This window comes from Musca domestica, unplaced genomic scaffold, assembly GCF_030504385.1.
Source record: "Musca domestica strain aabys unplaced genomic scaffold, Musca_domestica.polishedcontigs.V.1.1 2, whole genome shotgun sequence".
Classification (NCBI taxonomy): Eukaryota; Metazoa; Arthropoda; class Insecta; order Diptera; family Muscidae; genus Musca; species Musca domestica.
The window spans coordinates 29,037,519-29,056,961 of record NW_026712249.1 but is presented as its reverse complement, the minus strand read 5'-3'; the positions used below and the strand labels follow the sequence as shown (position 1 = coordinate 29,056,961).

General features: G+C 32.6%; 1 protein-coding gene across 1 annotated transcript; it reads right to left on the bottom strand.

Moving 5' to 3' along the window:
- Positions 1-5,668: 5,668 nt before the first annotated feature.
- On the bottom strand, positions 5,669-18,449 carry LOC101889120 (exportin-6). Its single transcript, XM_005181223.4, has 11 exons — positions 18,087-18,449; positions 17,480-18,000; positions 16,539-16,691; positions 16,080-16,462; positions 15,819-16,012; positions 13,039-13,466; positions 12,417-12,972; positions 12,183-12,352; positions 10,452-10,661; positions 9,916-10,387; positions 5,669-6,723 (listed from the first exon to the last, which is right to left on the bottom strand). The coding sequence occupies exons 1-11, from the start codon at positions 18,087-18,089 to the stop codon at positions 6,649-6,651; spliced, it is 3,165 nt and encodes a 1,054-aa protein (XP_005181280.1). The 5' UTR covers positions 18,090-18,449; the 3' UTR covers positions 5,669-6,648.
- Positions 18,450-19,443: the final 994 nt, after the last annotated feature.

Here is a 19,443-nt window from a genome sequence, read left to right as displayed (position 1 = left end):
ATTTTGTGTATAATTATTATATATTTATTGTAATATGCAATTGAGAAAAAATATGGATTGGATTTTTTATAAAAAAAAATTAATAATTATAACAACACTGTGCTTAATCGCATAATAATGAAATGCCGATGTTACGCCATACAATAAAGAGCTTAGGGGAAAAATATTTTAAATGAATAAATTTAATAATAGATTTTGATACATACAGGGTGAGATGAAAAAACTGCAACCAATTTCAGCCTGTTGTCATTTCTAAGCCACTCGTCCGACAGCTGTTAAAATTATTCCAGTGACAGCTCATTATATTGTGCACCTTCGGTTGGCCACCAGAACCCAAATGGGCCAAAATACCGCAGAGCAACATTTAGGCAGTGTGGCCGTCTGAAAGCCATAATTCGTGCAAAAAGTGACCAATTCGAACAAATCTAAACTGATTTTAAAATTTGATGCTATTTCAGACACTTTTTGCTTTCATTCAAAAAAAAAAATAAAAATTATGGCGTTTGACTTTGTTGCAGTTTATTTTATCTCACCCTGTATGTGCGAGCATATTTTTAATTATATTTAATTTTTAATATTTCAATAATTTTCGAATTGTTTAATGCATAAGTGAGAAGATATTTATACCCTACAACACTATGTGTTGGGGGTATTATAAGTTTGATTGGGCCAAAAATTATGTAACACCACGAAATATTGATTTCCCACATAGGAAAGTATATATGGACCTTCCTATCTCGCCGAGCTGAGTCGATCTAGCTATGTATGTCCGTCCGTCCGTCTGTCCGTCTGTCCGTCTGTCCGTCTGTCCATGTTAATTTGTAATCACTCTACAGGTCGCAATTATGGCCCGATCTTCACGAAATTTAAATTGTAGGTGGGGTTAATGTCAGAATAGAACCCTATTTCTTTTGGAGATGATCGCCAAATGTTTAGGGGTTGAAATGGACCAAATACTGAAAAAATGTCTGATTTTGCAGTAGCTATACAGGTCGCAATTATAGACCAATCGACGCGGAATTTCGCATGTAGCTAGAGTTTAGGGCGGGGAAGAAGCCTACCAACTTGGGTGGTCATCGGATAATATTTAGCGGGTAAAATAGACCATATCTTTTTTGTTGAAAAAATTCAAAATTTTTCATTAAACCGCGAATATTTTAAATTCCGGCGAAATCACAAAGCCATGGCAAGGTTACTTCTGATCTTTACATTGGTGTTAAGATCCAAAAAATCGAATACATAGCAAATATATGCAATATATATGTCTATCAAAGAAGGTATGCTTGAAAGATCTCATATATGTCGAGAACTGCTGAACTGATTTCGCAAGTTCTTATTAATTCAGAATGGCCTCTTGGCAGGAAAGAAAAAACGTCTAAAAAATCGCATAAAAATATCTCTCTAAAGATGAAAATATTGATTTTGTAAAATGTTCTCATATTTTTTCAATTTTGTCATATTTTTGGCATATTTTCATTTTGAATTAAACATTTGGTAATATTTCTACAGCTAACAAAACTAAGTAGTTAGGATATCAGGATATCATATACAGATCGCATTTATGGCCCGATCCTTACGAAATTTTGCATGGGGATAAGATTAGGGTCAGAATAGAAGCCTACTATTTTTGGAGATGATCGCCATATATTTAGGGGTTGAAATGGACCAAAAAACTGCAAAATTGTCAGCAGGTCGTAATTATCGCCCGATCCTCACGCACATTTGAATGGGGGTTACCGCACATTGCAAAAGCCAAGCAGTTTCGGATGGCCATCCAAAAATATTCAAAGTGTGAAATAGTTTGCCAACTTTTGTAGACAAAATACGAAAATGTCCATTCCAGTGACTTTTTGGAGAATTCACAAATACAGGAAAGACGCACTTCTGACTATTTCGTTAACGCTGATTTCGTTGAAGAATATAGTCAAATGTCTGTATCTCATATAGATGCGTTTCAGTTAAAAACCAATGATAAATGTTAACCTTTTGCCACTTCTGGGAGATTATAGGTCTTTGGGAAATATTGGTTCCAGATCTAGGAAGACCATTTACGTGCAACATCTACCGATAAATTGGAAATGAGCAAATTAGTTTAAGTTGCTATTATTCGAAAATTAGAGAACGAAACCTGATGGTTTTCTTTAATTATTTGTCACAATATCTTGTGGAATTCTGTCGAGTATCTCGCCTATATAAACTGTATCGTTTATTATAGTGTTGTAGGGTATTAAACGGTCGGCCCCGCTCGACTGTAGCCTTTTTTTACTTGTTTTTTAATGAATTTTAATAATTTTTGGTCTTTCCTTTTTTTCAAAAAATTTCTCTTTTTTTTATTTTTACTTTATATTATTTTTTTTTCCAAAATAAGCTCGAACTCTACTTTTGCTAACTTGTATAAGGATGTTGACAAAAAAAATTGAAATTGTTGAAAAAACAAAATTATAGAATTTTAAACAAAATTTTTGGGTAGCACAGCAAATGACGAAATTGTGCTTAAAATAGGAAAATTAAAAGAAACAAAAAATAGATATTTTCACAGAACAAAAAAAAAATAATAAAAAAATTAAATGGTTAAAATAAAAATACAACAAAATTGAGAAAAAAAAAACAACTTATGAAAAAGAGTTAAGAGTTAAAACACAAATATATTTTTTTAAAAAATATATGTATGTATATGTTTCTAAAATATGAAAGAAATATTAAATACTTTTTATAATGTCAACCAACATTTATTGGATAGTCAGAATTTTTGTAATTTGAAAGCTCTTTTTTTTTAAGAAAAAAGCAAAACTATTTATGACACACGAAGAGAAATTTATAAAAAAATACGAAAGGAAAATAAACAGGTTTTAAAAAAATGTTTTTAAGCGAAATGAAATGTATACCTTAAACAAAATGTTAGAAAAACTAAACAAAAAACAGACAATGATAGAAAAAAAACCTAAACAAAAGTACCTTTTTTAGTATTAAAACAAATTAATACATGGGAAAAAAACTAGTAACAAAAAGATATAAAAATTTAAAATACATGATGATAATAATTAAATCAATGTAAGTTTTAAGAAGAAAATGATAAAAAGAAATATTTAAAATATATAGTTAATTTTGATAGCAAAACAAAAAAGTAACATAAATTAGACAAGGTTAAACAGTGCTACAAAAACAAACATAACAATAATTTTAATACACTTTGATGGAAAATTGTTTATACACAGAAAAGTGAGGTTATATTTGATTGAAATATTTTTCATTTTTTTTTTTTTTCTCAAGAAATTGTAATTTTAATGTAAAAATTATAATTGTAATGGTAAATATAAGAGTGACAATTTAAAATTGAATTGAAATATTAAAAAAAAATAATTCCAGCAAAAAAGTGAGGTTAAAATCGATCAATATTCGTTTATATTTTTTTTTTCAATTAAATTTTTCGAGCAATCATAATTTATCCGCCCATGCTGTTCATATTTTTTAAAAATACTTCTTTTAATACTATATCATTTTTGATTTTACATTTCAGAACAACGCAATGAAGATCAAACATAAAATGTAAGGTTATATCCGATTAAATGATCTTTTTTTTTAAATTTTCAAGATTTTTTTTTTTTAAATTTAAATTGAAATATTTAACGTATGAGGGTTGAAAGTAAAAAAAAAATATTCCAGCAAAAAAGTGAGGTTAAAATCGATCAATATTTTCTTGGTTTTATTAAAAATGAATCAATCCTGGTGATATTTTTTTTAAAAATGCTCGGTTAAATACTACACATTTTTTATTTTACATTTTTTTTTTTTGATATTTTACTATTGGCTTAATATTGCCTTTGAAAAAAAATTAATAATGTGTGTCAAAAAAAAATTATTTTTGGAAAAAAAAAAATAATTTTAAGGGAGTTCCATTTTTTTGTAATTATCCACGTCTCGAAGGCTTTTGGAAACGATAAATATTTTTTTTTTAACAAAATGTCAACTCCATAAAAGTGTATTTTTAATAGAACTTTCGATATATCCACATGGTCTAGTGACGTGACAAATAACTTCGTTTTAGAAAGAAAGTGTCAAAGGGGGAAATATTCTACACCGAATTTCACCATCAGAATCTAAGAATAAACTATATATCTAGGTATAAAAGTTTCTAAGAAATTTGCATTCCTTATTTATATAATAAAAGTGAAATTATATATTTGCTTATTTCCTATTAATTAAATAGGTTTCAAATTTCAGTCAAAATTTTCCCTAATATTTGACTTTTTGGAGAAAGTGTCAAAGGATGAATATTCTAGATCAAATTTAATTTTGAGTTTCAGAATAAAGTATATATCTAGGTATAATCGTTTCTAATATATTACATTCGAAACGAGGGTATTAAGACAAGAATTTGTATGTTTTAGCTATTTGACTGTTAATTTTTTGACGTTTCTTATTTGAGCCAAAATCTCCATTGATACTTTTTTTTTAATATCAAAAGAGAAAATGCCCTACAGCAAGTTTCATTATAAGTCTCGAAATAAACTATACATCTTGATATAATAGTTTTTAAAATTTTTTATTAAAACAAGAATTAATATTTTTACCATTTGACTGTTAATTTTTGAAGTTTCTAATCTAAGACAAATTCTCCATTAATACTTGATTTTTTGGGAAAAATATCAAAAGAGGAAATATAGTACAGCAAATTTCACCATAAGTCTCAGAGTAAAGAATATATATAGGTATAATAGTTTTTGAGAAAATAACATTGTAAATTTATGTACCAAAATAAGAATTTGTATTTTGTTGTTAATTTTTGACATGACTTTTTTAAATTCCAAAACAATAGAAGGAAAAAAAAACTTAGATTGTTGAAAGAAAATTTCCATATTTCCAAGCAGGTCCAGCAAAATTCCCACATATCCTATAAATGTGATTTTTTAAAACCAAATACTCACAGCTGCTGATGGTCCATAAAAGAGTACTTGTTAGTAAAAATTCCCACATACCCCTAATAAAGTGACTTTTTAAACCAACATTTCTGCATCTACAAAAGGACAAATAACGTAGATTCTGTAAAGAAAATTTCTAAATTTCTATGAGGTCTAGAAATGTAGATTTTTAGGCAGACTTTCCATAGCCACAGAACATTTTTAAATCCTCACAACTCCAGGAGGTTTATAAACGTGCAATTTTTAACGAAATTTCTTCATCTTAAGAGGACTAAAAACGTCGATTTTTTTAATGAATTTTTCCACAACATCAGGTTGTTTATTATAAAAAGCTTTTTTTCCTTAGAGTTGTTTTTTAAGTAATTTTTCACCTCTTCACATAGTCCAGAAGGATCCACAATTTCAGAATTGTTAAAGGAACTTTTTCCCAGACTCCTAAGATAATTGAATTTAATTTAATTGAAATGACCATTCATGGTACATTTCATAGAGGACAGAAAATTTTATGAAAAAAATTACATCTACACCATTACATGGTCCAGAAGAAGGATCCATAATTTTAGAATTCTTAAAGGAACTTTTCCAGATTCCTAAAATTATTGATTTTAATTCAATTGAAATAACCATTACATCTCGTTTTTTTTTTTCAATTAACTTTAACCTCACTTTCATACATAACCTCTCTTTTTTGTGTTGGGACTTAATAAACCATTACAAAATCAAGTCGCAAAATGTTGACACAAATTAGATAACATTTTATACATATATTTTTGTAGCACTGTAAGATGAAAATAATATATATAAAATACAAAAAAAATATACCACTAAAAAAGTAACAATAACTTAGAAAGAAATAAGGACACAGTATTTTGTTGTTAAATTTAATGTTAGTTCTGTATGGGCCGGCAATTGGCCAGATATATAGGTATATATCAATGATAATATTTTAATATATATATATATATATATATATATCTATAATTATGAATAGTATATATGATCTATATATGTATTTTTTTATATAAATGGAAACAGCGCAAAAATATGGATAATTGTTTTTTTTTGTTTTTTAATTTATGAAAATTTGTTTTATATGTGGTAAATTGTTTTGCGTTTTCTATGAAACGTACATACAGTAATACACTACATGCTAGTGGTATGGAAACACAATTTTTTTAATGAAAAAAAAAAAAAATAAAAACATAAAAAATGGAATAAAAAAACCAAATAAACGAAAATAAAAATAGTTGACTCTACATGGTAATTGTTGTTTTAAAACGTGACAAAGAAAATAACAAGATACTACATTGTTTGTGGATGATAATTGTTTTGTTGTTTGTTTGTTTGTTTTTATAACCTAAGTTAAGAATTCTTAAAAATAATTTATATTTAGGTATACAATAATAATATTATTATTAATTATAATTATTACAATAATATATTTATAAAAAATGCTACACAATATTTATATAAAAAACGCTTCTCCCGCGCATACATACCACCGTACCCCTGTCGCTCTCCTCCTACATGATGATTGGTTGAAGAAATAATTGATGGGTTGCTTGTGGAGGGGTACGTTTGGTTATTATTGTTTTTCCTTTTTTACTTAAGCCTAAATAATGATGATCATATTTATCGGTTATGATGACAAATGACAATGTGTATGTATGAACATGTCTCATATTTTCTAAAACATCTACAAAAAACGTATTTTTTTGTAATGCATTTTTTATGTTTGCGATAAATGTACACAGTGTGCATCTTGTATTAGTTGAGTTAGTTTTTGTGAAAATGTTGGAATGTCCTGTTGAATAAAAAGAAAGAAAGAAAAATTAATTATTACAATATTTGAAATGCTTTATAAAACAACAACAGAAAAAGAAACAAAATACAATGTACAAGTTGGAATAAATGAAACCAAAACAAAAAAAGAAAAACAAACACTAATGAAACAAATAACTGAATAAGAAATTTGAATAAAAATAAATGTTTTTAAATGATGTGAACAATAAAAGAAAATGCGGTGTTTTATTTTAAGAATCTGCGTAAACGATATTAGTATGGAGGTTTTTTAAAGAAAGAATTTCTCACAGTTACAAAGGACTTCATAAGGTTCAAAACTCTAAAAGGTCTCTAAACGTGGATTTTTTAAACAAATCTTCCACAGCTCCAAAAACTTCAGAAACGTGGATTTTTTAACAAATTTTCCACAGCTCCAAAAACTTCAGAAACGTGGATTTTTAAACAAATTTTCCACAGCTCTAAAAAGTCTTTAAACGTGGATTTTTTAAACAAAATTTCCACATCTCTAAAAGGCCTCTAAACGTGGATTTTTAAACAAAATTTCCACATCTCTAAAAGGCCTCTAAACGTGGATTTTTAAACAAATTTTCCACATCTCCACAAGGCCTACAAACGTGGAAGTTTTTAACAAATTTTCCACATCTCCAAAATGTTTGTAAACGTGGATTTTTTAAACAAATTTTCCACATCTCTAAGAGGCCTCTAAACGTGGATTTTTTAAACAAATTTTTCACATCTCTAAAGGGTCTCTAAACGCGGATTTTTAAACAAATTTTCCACAGCTCCAAAAGGTCCCCAAACTTGGATTTTTTCAACAAATTTTCGACAGCTCTAAAACGTTTCCACAGTCTCCAAACGTGGATTTTTTAATCCAATTTTCCACAGCCCCAAAAGGTCTCTTAACGTGGATTTTTTAAATAAATTTTCCACAGCTCTAAAAGGTCTCTAAACGTGAATTTTTTCAACAAATTTTCCACAGCTCTAAAATATCTCTAGACGTGGATTTTTTAAACAAATTTCCACAGCTCCAAAATGTACCTAAACTTGGATTTTTTAAACAAATTTTCCACAGCTCTAAAATATCTCTAGACGTGGATTTTCTAAATAAATTTTCCACATCCATAAAAGATCTCAGGACGTGGTTTTTTTAAACAAATTTTCCACAACTCTAAAAGGTCTCTAAACGTGGATTTTTTAAACAAAATTTTCCACAGCTCTAAAATATCTCAAGACGTGGATTTTCTAAATAAATTTTCCACATCCCTAAAAGATCTCTAGACGTGTTTTTTTTAAACAAATTTTCCACAGCTCTAAAAGGTCTCTAAACGTGGATGTTTTAAACAAAATTTCCACAGCTTCAAAAGGTCTCTAAACGTGGATTTTAAACCAAATTTTCCACATCTCCATAAACTCCAGAAACGTGGATTTTTTAAACAAATTTTCCACATTTCCCAAAACTCCTAAAACGTGGATTTTTAAACAAATTTTCCACATCTCCCAAAACTCCTAAAACGTGGATTTTTAAAAAAAATTTTCCACATTTCCCAAAACTCCTAAAACGTGGGTTTTTAAACAATTTTTCCACATCTCCCAAAACTCCTAAAACGTGGATTTTAAAAAAAAAATTGCCACTTTTCCCAAAACTCCTAAAACGTGGATTTTTAAACAAATTTTCCACATCTCCAAAAACTCCATAGACGTTTATTTGTTAAACTAATTTTACACATCTCCCAAAAGGTCTTTAAACGTGGATTTTTTAAACAAATTTTTCACAGCTCTAAAAGGCCTTTAAACATGGATTTTTCTACATATCCATAAGGTATGTAAACGTGGATTTTTTAAACACATTTTCCACATCTCCAAAAGGTCTTTAAACGTGGATTTTTTATCAAATTTTCCACATCTCCAAAAGGTTTTTAAACGTGGATTTTTTAAACAAATTATCCACATCTCTAAAACGTCTCTAAACGTAGATTTTTAAACAAATTATCCACATCTCTAAAACGTCTCTAAACGTAGATTTTTAAACAAATTTTCCAGAGCTCCAAAAAATTATTTAAACGTGGATTTTTTAAACAAATTTTTCACAGCTCCAAAAGTTCTTTAAACGTGCATTTTTAAAACAGAATTTCCACATTTCTAAAAGGTCTTTAAACGTGGACTTTTTAAACAGAATTTCCACATTTCTAAAAGGTCTTGAAACGTGGACTTTTTAAACAAAATTTCCACACCTCCAAAAACTCCAAAAACTTGGATTTAAAAAACTAATTCCACAGCTCCAAAAACTCCAGAAATGTGGATTTTTTAGACAAATTTCCACAGCTCCAAACACTCCAGAAATGTGGATTTTTTAGACAAATTTCCACAGCTCCAAAAACTCAAGAAACGTGGATTTTTTATACAAAATTTCCACGTCTCCAAAAACTCAAAAAACGTGGATTTTTTAAACAAAATTTTCTACAGCTCCAAAATATTTCTAAAGTGGGTTTTTTGTAAATTCCAAATATATGGTGTTAAAGTTTCATGGGGCTATAAGAAAACGTGGTCCTCTGCCAGGGAAGGTGGTGCCTATTACGAACTCCAATTTTCTGTCATAGAAGGGAGCCCTCAGATGGGAGCACCCATCTCCACTGATCAAATTTTAAACAATTCCTTTGAAAATTTGTGGCTAAAATCGTGAAAATACCAACGAGCGGGAGGTATGGGGGCTATATGTAAACGTGGATTTTTACAGGAAGTTTTCTGTCATTGGAGATTTTGACCATTGTGAAAACTTTTGAATTTGCGAACTCCAAATACCAAATTTGAAACAATTCTGGTGAGAAAAAGGGGTGACACAAATCATAAAAAATACAAAATATCTGTAGGTTCACTTATATGAGGTCTGTATCAAAACCTGGACCTACTTGGGCTGTTTTCAATACCAACAATTTGTATCAGCCTAGTAAATTTCGTTCGGAAACTAGTGTGATGTCCACAGACGCACACACATCGCTAAATCCACATAGACATTCTGGAGCCTACAATTTATATTTCAAGGTGTTACAAACGGAATGACAAACTAAATATACCCCCCATACTATGGTGGAGGGTATAAAAATCCACGATTATAGCTTACAGTATATAGAAAAGTGTTTCTTTTTCCTTCCCCCCATCTAAACCGTTTCTTTTCCAGAACTTTTCGTCTACTCACCGTTGTTAAACATATTTCATCAATTAGTTTCATATTTATCGGCAGACCGGCATTGGCAAAACTTTCACGCATTTTCAATGCATCCACCTGAGACATGGCAAAGAGGGCACTTGCCAAAATATCAAAATGCAATGCCCCCTCACCGGACAGCAGAACATTTATCAAGGCGCTTTGAAACGAGCCCAATAGATTCTCTTTAAATAATGGCCTCTGATACAGGCGCCATTTCTCGTGGACATTTTGCATTGACATCAAGACCGTGCGTACAATATTCGGATCATTGCCGGTGACCAATATTTGGCCATAGGCATTCATTATGGCCATAAAATGTTCCGGATGTAAATTATCGCTGGGATTATGGGATGAATTGTTCGCTGCTGCTGCTGTGGTATTGTTGCCATTATGCTGTTGCAAAACACCATTGGGTTGGACGTAGGATTTATAAAAATACTGCCATTTACAGGTGAGGATACTGAAACAACAAAAAGAATTGATTAGACGTTTGTATGTGACTCTCATAGCAATAGCAAAAATACCTATCGAATAGCGTATAGACAACGCTGGTGAGATCGGATGTATCGGCAACATTATTATCCATTTGTATCATTGGCATTATATGTTCAAAGGTGAAATCGAGAATTGATGGCAACATGGCCAATGAGGCATTGCCGGGCTGTTGAACAATCAACTGGAACATTTGTAGGATTTTCTCCATAACTGCAACACGACTCACGGTCAGCTGTTGTCTGAAATAATAGGAAAAAGGTCAAGGATTATCGTCATTTGCCTTCAAAAACGATTTCACTTCAAAATATTTTTTAATTCTCCAAAAAAATTTACAATATCCTCTTTCAAAAAAAATTTTTCAAGCATTATACGATTATACCTTGCATTAGTTAAATATTTTTTTAAAAAATGCCTCAATTATTTCGGCTTATGTTGAGTTTAGGTTATGCTCGGATTGGGCTGAAATAGTTATCAGAAGTAGGTATTTTTAACCTGATTACGGCAAGGTAATTTTATGGGGCTATTCGACCCGAAAATTCGCATATAATATCCGATTTTTATCCCGTCTTACTGAAGACCCTAGACACCAGTTCTCTTCGGACTAAATCCGTTTCAGGGCATTTTTTATGTCAATCTAGCGATGTCCGTCCGTATGTCTGCCTGGTTGGCTGGTGCACACGACCAACCCAAGGTCTGGTGTGAAGATGGAATTTATTGGTCCACTCCTTCTGGTAACTCCCCACAAAGGATAAACATTTTCAATATCTATGATGTTCATAAGACGTAAAATTATCATCCGAATCCATTCAGACTTGGCAGATCTCAATATTTCTATCAACACAAGAACTGTTGTAAAGAGGGTAGAGATCGGACCATTTCTTCTGCTACCTACTCCACAAAGGGTCCAAGCTTCGAATAAACAAATCGATTCTAAAATCCGAAATAAGCATCCATTTCTCTTCATATTTCACAAATCCCATTATTTTTACTAACACAAGATCTGCTGTAAAGATGGGTTATATCGGTCTACTATTTCTGGTACCTCCCCCATAAGCGGTCAAAATTTTGAATATCCATGAAGGTCATAAAATGCAAAATTAACATCCGATTCCATTCAGACTTGGCAAATCTCAATATTATCAACACAAGATCTGTTATAAAGATCCTAGAGATCGGACCATTTCTTCTGGTACCTCCCCCACAAAGGGTCAAAGTTTCGAATAACCGAAACGATTATAAAATCCGAAATAAGAATCCGGTTCTCTTCATATTTCACATATCTCATTATTTGTACTAACAAAATATCTGCTGTGAAAAAGGAATATATCGGTGCACTTCTTCTGGTACCTCTCCCCTGGTCAACGTTTTGGAAAACAAAACGCGAAATAAGGATCCAACTCTCTTCGAATTTCACACATCCAGATACGAATTGGACAATATTGGTCAACTGCTAGAATAGAATAATAACTCAAGGCTGGGGGTATACATCTGCCGCCAAACCCGACTGGTACTATTTAACTTGTTTTCAAAAAATTTCGGTACAAAAATACCAACTTTCTTGCATTACCGGTTAAATAACAGATATTTCCATAAGCTTTCAAATGATACCCATATTAAGTGGAACCGGATAAAAACCGGATTTTGTATCCGAATTTTCGGGTCGAATAACCGGGTATAAAAAATTTCAAAATGATCCAAGCATAAACTCAACTTGCTCCGTTATTTCATCCATCACTCCTAATTTATTTGAATTTACTCACCTACTATTCACGCTGATGAAAAGCGTTATCATTTCCTTGATAAATTGTGAGCCCAATTGACTTTGTAGAGTACGCAAAACACTTAAACTAAATTCGGCAATAGTAATGGCAAGGGCATTGCTACTTTGGCCGAAGGTATTATAGATGACTAAAGCTTTTGTTATAATTGGCTGTAAAGAACAAAAAAATCACTATTAAAATGTTGTCATAAAATTTAAATTCCATTCACCTCACCTTAAATGTCTGGGCCAACATGTCTTTTGTGGTATTCGGAGAGTCTTTAAAGAATTCAATTACTAAACTAAATGTTACCAATAAACTTAACGATATGGAAGATACTTTAGCTTCGCCCGTTGCCGGCGACACTGAATTCAAATCCAATTCCAAAAAACTTTGGGCAATACAGCTAATGTATTCGCGCAGAATTTGACAACGTCTCGTATAGTCCTGTTGCTGTTCATCGACATTCTTCCATGGTAATACTAGATAACTAATTAGACTTATGTAAATATTTGCAATAACTTGACGTGGTAAATGCGAAAGTCTGGGACCCGATTGCATTAGATTCGCAATGGTGGGTATGTCCAATAGGCATTTGGGACGTATCACAGAAGAGATGCAGAGCAACAATTGACTTGCTGCCATGTAGATTAATGGCGATGAGCCCATTATGGTATTGGGTTGGAAGATATTGCCCAACGATTCGAACAGTTGTAGGAGCATGTGATCGGATTTCAGTGATTGACACAAGGGTAAAATGCTGCGTATGGCCATAAGAACTTGAGCATATCTGAGAGCAAGGAAAAAAACAAATCTTTCAATACAGAATGTTTGGAAAACAATGCCACATACTCACAAATAATCATAATCAGTCTGAAACGAGGAGTGATCAACATCGATGGCATTCAATTTGTTGCTGGTAAAAAATTTCAATGTTGTTAATAGATTTTCAGCTAATATATTTAAATGGCAGTTAACTTCAGAGGCGCTGCCGGCATCACCCGCCGCAGCAGCATTGACATCGAGCAATGGTGCAATTCTAACCACCGCCTGACAAACCGTGGAAAAATCCCTCAAATGCTCGGCAAAGAGTTGAGATCTTAATTTACGTGCCAACTCAAATGTCTTGCCACAATCAATATCGTTTTCAATGGCCTGCAATTGTAGGTGGGGTCGTGACCAATGACTAAACACCTGGGCGAATACAGCATTTGGCCGAGACTCAGCCACCAAGGCAATACACTCGATGCATTGTGTTAGATACTGTTGCCATTCGGTTTGGGTCTGAAAGGGGAAGGGAGAAAAAAGTAATTTTAATAAAAATGTTTTCAAAAGAAATAATTTTGATCTGAAAAAATTGATAACAAATAAAAGGTTTAAACTTCAAGTGTACTTCGATATTCGCCATTTAAATTCCATTCCATTTAAATATCCAAAATATACACGCCCTTCCGAAAATGTTGCATTTCAAATAGTCTTTGAAAAATCCCACGATTGTACTCCCAAAGGTCCCTCCAAAATATTTCTCAAAACCCCGCGATTTTAACCCAAAAGATCCCTCAAAAACTATTTTTAACAAGTAAAATAGTATCAGTCGGTTTTCCCGACAAATGTATAACCCCAGCCTTGACGAAAATTGGCCAATTTGTATCTCACCAAAGATTGATATAAATATTACAACGTGCCAGATTTGGACTATATCGACTACTTCCTATATTTTATATGAGATATGTGCAAATTTTTGGAAAATGTGGAAATATGCGTGAGGAAAGAGATATATAGGACGGAATTATTTTCATACCTTATCTAATACGGATAAAAATATTGGTTTTGAATAAAAATATTGAAATTTGAAGAGAGTTGGATGCTTATTTCGCTTACTTTGAACGTTTGTTGTTTAAAATCTTGAATCCTATGTTATTGTGGTAACAGAAAGAAGGTTCCGATCTCTACCATTTTCTTTCTTTGTAACAGATATTGTGTTAATGGAAATATTGAGATGTACCAAGTCTGAATGGAATCGGATGTTAATTTCGCGTTTGTGGGGAAGGTACCAGAAGAAGTAGACCGACATCTCCCATCTTCACAGCCGATCTTGTTGAAATAATGGGATGCGTGAAATATGAAGAGAACCGAATGCTTTTTTCGAATTTTATGATCGGTTTTTGTTATTCAAAATGTTGACCCTTTGTGGGGGAGGTATCAGAAGAAATAGTCCAGTCTCTACCATTTTTATAGCGGATCTTGTGTTGATAAAAATATTGAGCTGTGCCAAACCTGAATGGAATCGGATGTAAATTTCGTGTTTTATGAGCTTCATGTATATTCAACATTTTGACCCTTTGGGGGGTAGGTACCAGGTACCAAGGAGTGGACCGATATATCCCATCTTCACACCAAACCTTGGGTTAGTAAAAATATCGTGATGGGTGTAGTTTGAAGAGAACCGGATGCTTATTTCGGATTTTATGATCGTTTTGGTTATTCAAAATGTTGGGGGAAGTACCAGAAGAAATGGTCCGACCTCTACCATCTTTATAGCAGGTCTTATGTTGATAGAAATATTGAGCTGTGTCAAGTCTGAATGGAATCGGATGTAAATTTCGTGTTTTATGAGCTTCATGAATATTCAAAATGTTGACCCTTTGTGGGGGAGGTATCAGAATGAGTGAACCGATATATCTCATCTTCACACCAGATTTTGGGTTAATGAAAATATTGTAATGTGTGTAATTAGGGGACAATCGGACACTTACATCACATTTTATAAGAGTTATAATTATTCAAATGGTTGATCCTTTGTGGGAGAGGTACTTGGTGAAGTAGACCGATATTGGCCATTGTCGCACATGACCTACCACTAATGCAAATATTAGGAATTGCAAACTTGGAGGAAATCGGATTATCCTTTCTCTTGCTGTGCAGTAAATTGTTTTCTTTGAAAATGTCGACCTTTTGTTGGGGTGATACCAGAATGAGTGGACCGACATCGTCCATCTCCGAAATCGATCTAAGTTTGATAACAATATTACAATGTACCAAGTTTGGATCAAATCGGATACTCCCTTCGAGAATTATCGTGCACACCAGCCAGCTAGACGGACGGACGGACATCGCTAAATCGACTCCAAATGTCCTGAAATGGATTTGGTGGTTATATTAAGTTTAAGTGCAAAACTTTTAGTATTAAAAAATGGGCCACAAAGATCCAGGTTTTGGTATAGCATCCATATAACTATACTGACAGATTTAAGAACTTTTGGTTGTTTTAGACACAATTTAAAGCCGAATTTGCTGTAAATTGGGTCCACGTTTTTTATAGCCCCCATTCAAAGGTATTTACCTATATTCGCTATTTTGATTATTTTATCTAGATTTTTCAACGGAAATGCTTTAAACTTGGTATTTAGAGCAATAGACACCACCTTCTCTAGCAGATAATTGGGTGTAGAGGTCCACGTCTTCGTATAGCCCCATATAACTATAATACCATATATTCGGAATTTTTAAAATTTTAGCGGCATTTTTCAACGATTTTTTTACATTTTTGCAAGTTCCTTCCATGTGTTGGAAGGTATTAAAAGTTCGGTTTCGGAACGAAGTTGCTTTTTTATTTGTTTTTGCAAATTAACTTACATTGTCCTCCATTAGCTCGTTGTCAAGTAGTTCCAGCTCAGTCTTATTATATTCAAACTGTGTGCGACGCATTATTTCGCCAACTAATTGGAGGACTATATCATTGTAACGATTCAGTTTTGCATTAATTGCCAATCCCTTGATAATGGGTGTCCAAATTTCCAGCTTTTCGGTAAAATCGTAGGCTCCATTTTCTGTCAACAAAAAAAAAAACATTCAATTAAACAAATAATAAAAAAATCAATGCACTTTCTCACTCACCACATATTGTACAGGTGTAGAGGGCCTTTAGAAAGACCTCCAATACCGATGATTCCTGAACCATTTTTTGCCAATATTTCACGGCATAGAGACGCAATAGCTCACGAAATTTATCAACATACATTTCACATTGTTGCTTTGAGTTATTGTGCTGATCCAGCAGGACATTGACGCTGGTCATTAAAGTAATGCTACAGGGCAGAGCTTTTTGTAAATACAACAGTTCATTGAGGACCGACAGACCGGCCAGCGACAAGTCTTGATGTGACGAACGCCATTGTGATAAATCCAATATGGACATTAGAAAATATTCAGATATTAAATCAGTACGTATCCATGACACTAAATGTTGGATACACGTTAGCAGTTCTAACACAGAGGAACTACAATGGACAGCAAAAAAAATTACACACAACATTAAAGGAAACGAATTTTAAAGGATGATGATAAAGTTATTACCTTAATTGATTGTCATTTGGCAGCGTTGCTATTAAACTATAATCCATGAGTGTATTTGATATGGAATTAATGTCTTTGCCATTGATATGACACACAGCTATTAGTAAATATTTTGTTAATAGATCCATTATTTCAGGCATACACATGGAAATGCTATCATTTTGAAAGTTGTTTTTTCGGAGGGTGGGACGAGAGGGGAGAACAAAACACAATAGAATTAGTACATACATATCATATTCAAGTCGAAAGTAAATATTTTTCTCTATTCAAAATGTTTCTTTTCTTGAAAATGGCGGTCCTTGCAAATTTTTGCAATAAAACTGATACAAAAAGTTCATAACTGATGCTTTCAAAAATTTAAATATTTTCATAAAATTCACTATTAGTATGCACATTGTCTTCACCTAGGGTGTTATAAACGCAACCGTTACTACTTCTGCTTATCTCAACATCGCAACTTTACGAAATTATTTTTCTATGCCGTAAGGCACAATATGGTTATGAAAAGTTTTGTTGGTTATTTTCTTTTGCAAAATGAGTCATTGAAGATATAAACCCACTGGATTATAAATAAGCAAATTGAGCTGTTCTGTGTTGCAATGAATTTCCAAGCAGGCCCAACAAACTCGAACGTGAGTGGTATTACAAATTATAAAGCGTAGTTTGTTTAAGGCGTAGGTAATTTTATGAAAGATAAAAGGCAGGAAGGGAAACCGAATGAGAAAAATGGACCTTTCTCTTCACTCCTCCATCCACAAAGCACTAATCTTCGGTACTGTAAATACTCAACTAAATACAAATCTTAAAACCGAAAATGCCTTAGGAAATGGGAGCAGCATCTTGCCACAAAAACAATATAGACCACATATGGGAATTGCTTTAACAAAAAAATAATTAAACACATCATTACGAATCACAAAATACCCACAAGTCTTACTTACCAGGAATGAAAATATTGTTTTCGATCGGTACTGACATCCTCACGATTGCTAACCACCTCCTCGGATGTGGTACGCAGCAGACATATGCCCAAAACAAAATTCGACTTGATCAGCGTTATGCAGTGGGCAATATAATTAGGATCCTCATCGGGAAATTCACGTTTACCCATGTGAGCTATTAACTGAGCATATGTGTCACGTTGCCGCTTCACCGTCGACCCCATGGGCAGATTTATGTATGTACGCCACAGGGTCTCTCTTATCATTAGACGATCTGAGCTTCCCAGCTGCATCCATCGTCGTGTTATCGAATGTTCCAATGTTGATGTGCAGAAAAACCATAGAAATTGATTTTGCTCAAAGGTGCCGGCATTACTGATCACACTCAGACATGTCTTCCAGGCATCGGATTGATTTTTAAAAGCTATCAAATCGGATTCTATTTCTCTTTTGCGGTTATTAGGTGTGGTCGTTGCATAGAATTCATGTAACAATGAATCCACCATAACTAGGGGGGATGACTGTTATTTTGTAATGAAAGAAAAGCCAAAAATAAAGTTAGACCTCCAATTACATTCTAAAATTTGTTTTCCAAAAAACCGCTTACCATTTTTGGACTCCCAAGGAAAACAATACAATTTTTCGTGTTTTTCGTATTTTCTATGGCCACCACAATCAATGTACCAAGTTTGTGTGTTGGTGACACTTCGCTAGCAATTGTCCCCTTCTTTGTCGCCACAAAATAAAAACGTCGTATGGCTATCGAGAAAATGGAAATATTTCGTTCTAATTTGATTTTGGCCTTTTCGCAGGGAGTAAAAATTGTGTTTTGTTATGCCAACGGAATATTAGCCATTAAGTTAATATATTTTTTTTATGGTAGCCTTCCGATCCTTCCTTCTGCAGTAAAATAACCCGTAAAAACCTAAAACCCAGACAACGAAGCTGATCGAGTTTGTTTGGCGGCGGCGTCTTTTCGCCTGAACTGTTTTTTCTCCCAGTATTCAAAAGTGCATGTGTTCACTAATTGAACCAAGGGACGAGTGTCAACCGGAAAGCCGTTTACATTTTTTTTTTATTTTAAAATCCCTAAGCGCGTTGGGAACTAAAAGGGGGGGAAAAAGGGGAGGGGATAATTAGCCGTTTACATTTGCTGTTGTAGAACCTGCAAGAATTTGAAATTATTTTGGAAAGTGTTATCGTAGTAAAAACTTGTACATTATTGCAGTTCTGGAACAGAACAATGATGTAGGAGCTGTATGTCAAGGGTAATTTTCCACAATTATCTGTAGCATTTTTATGATATACTTTTAGACGCTCCCCAGACTTTTAAGACAGAAAAAGTAAAGCTTTAATATAGCATAAATTAAAAAAATTATACAAATGTAATTATTTATTTATTTATTTTTTTTTAATTTTTAATAAAAAATCATTTTACTGGAGCCATTTTTAGACAATCGAAAGGACGGAACTAGTTCAGCTTTGTGTTCACAATAGTTCATGTGGGGATACAGTTCCCTGTGTTCATTTACAAATGCGTCGAATTTTTCCGAAAAGTCATTCATTGAAAATATTCTTATTAGAACTGTATGCTTATCAGTACGAAGTAAGATAAATGTGCTAATTAAAAGTTTTTTCTTTCAAAAATATTGTTTTTTGCTTTTGAATGGATTTTCCAAAATAAGGAAAAAGTGTTAAGCCGATATTGAACGGCGTCTGTGTTTAAATCAACAGCGGTAATTTTTTGACATATTTAAACATAACGTGTTTTGTTCACATAGATTAGATCATGGCAGAAGAATACAGGTAGATGCATCAACGCTTGGAAGCATTGATATGTCAAAAAAAAATTAAATGTTTATTCAAATATAGGTAGATTTTTATATGTTTTCTTATACTACGTCATTCGGAGGCTATTATAATTTGCGTTTTTCAACAATTTTTACAAATTTAAATAATTTTTC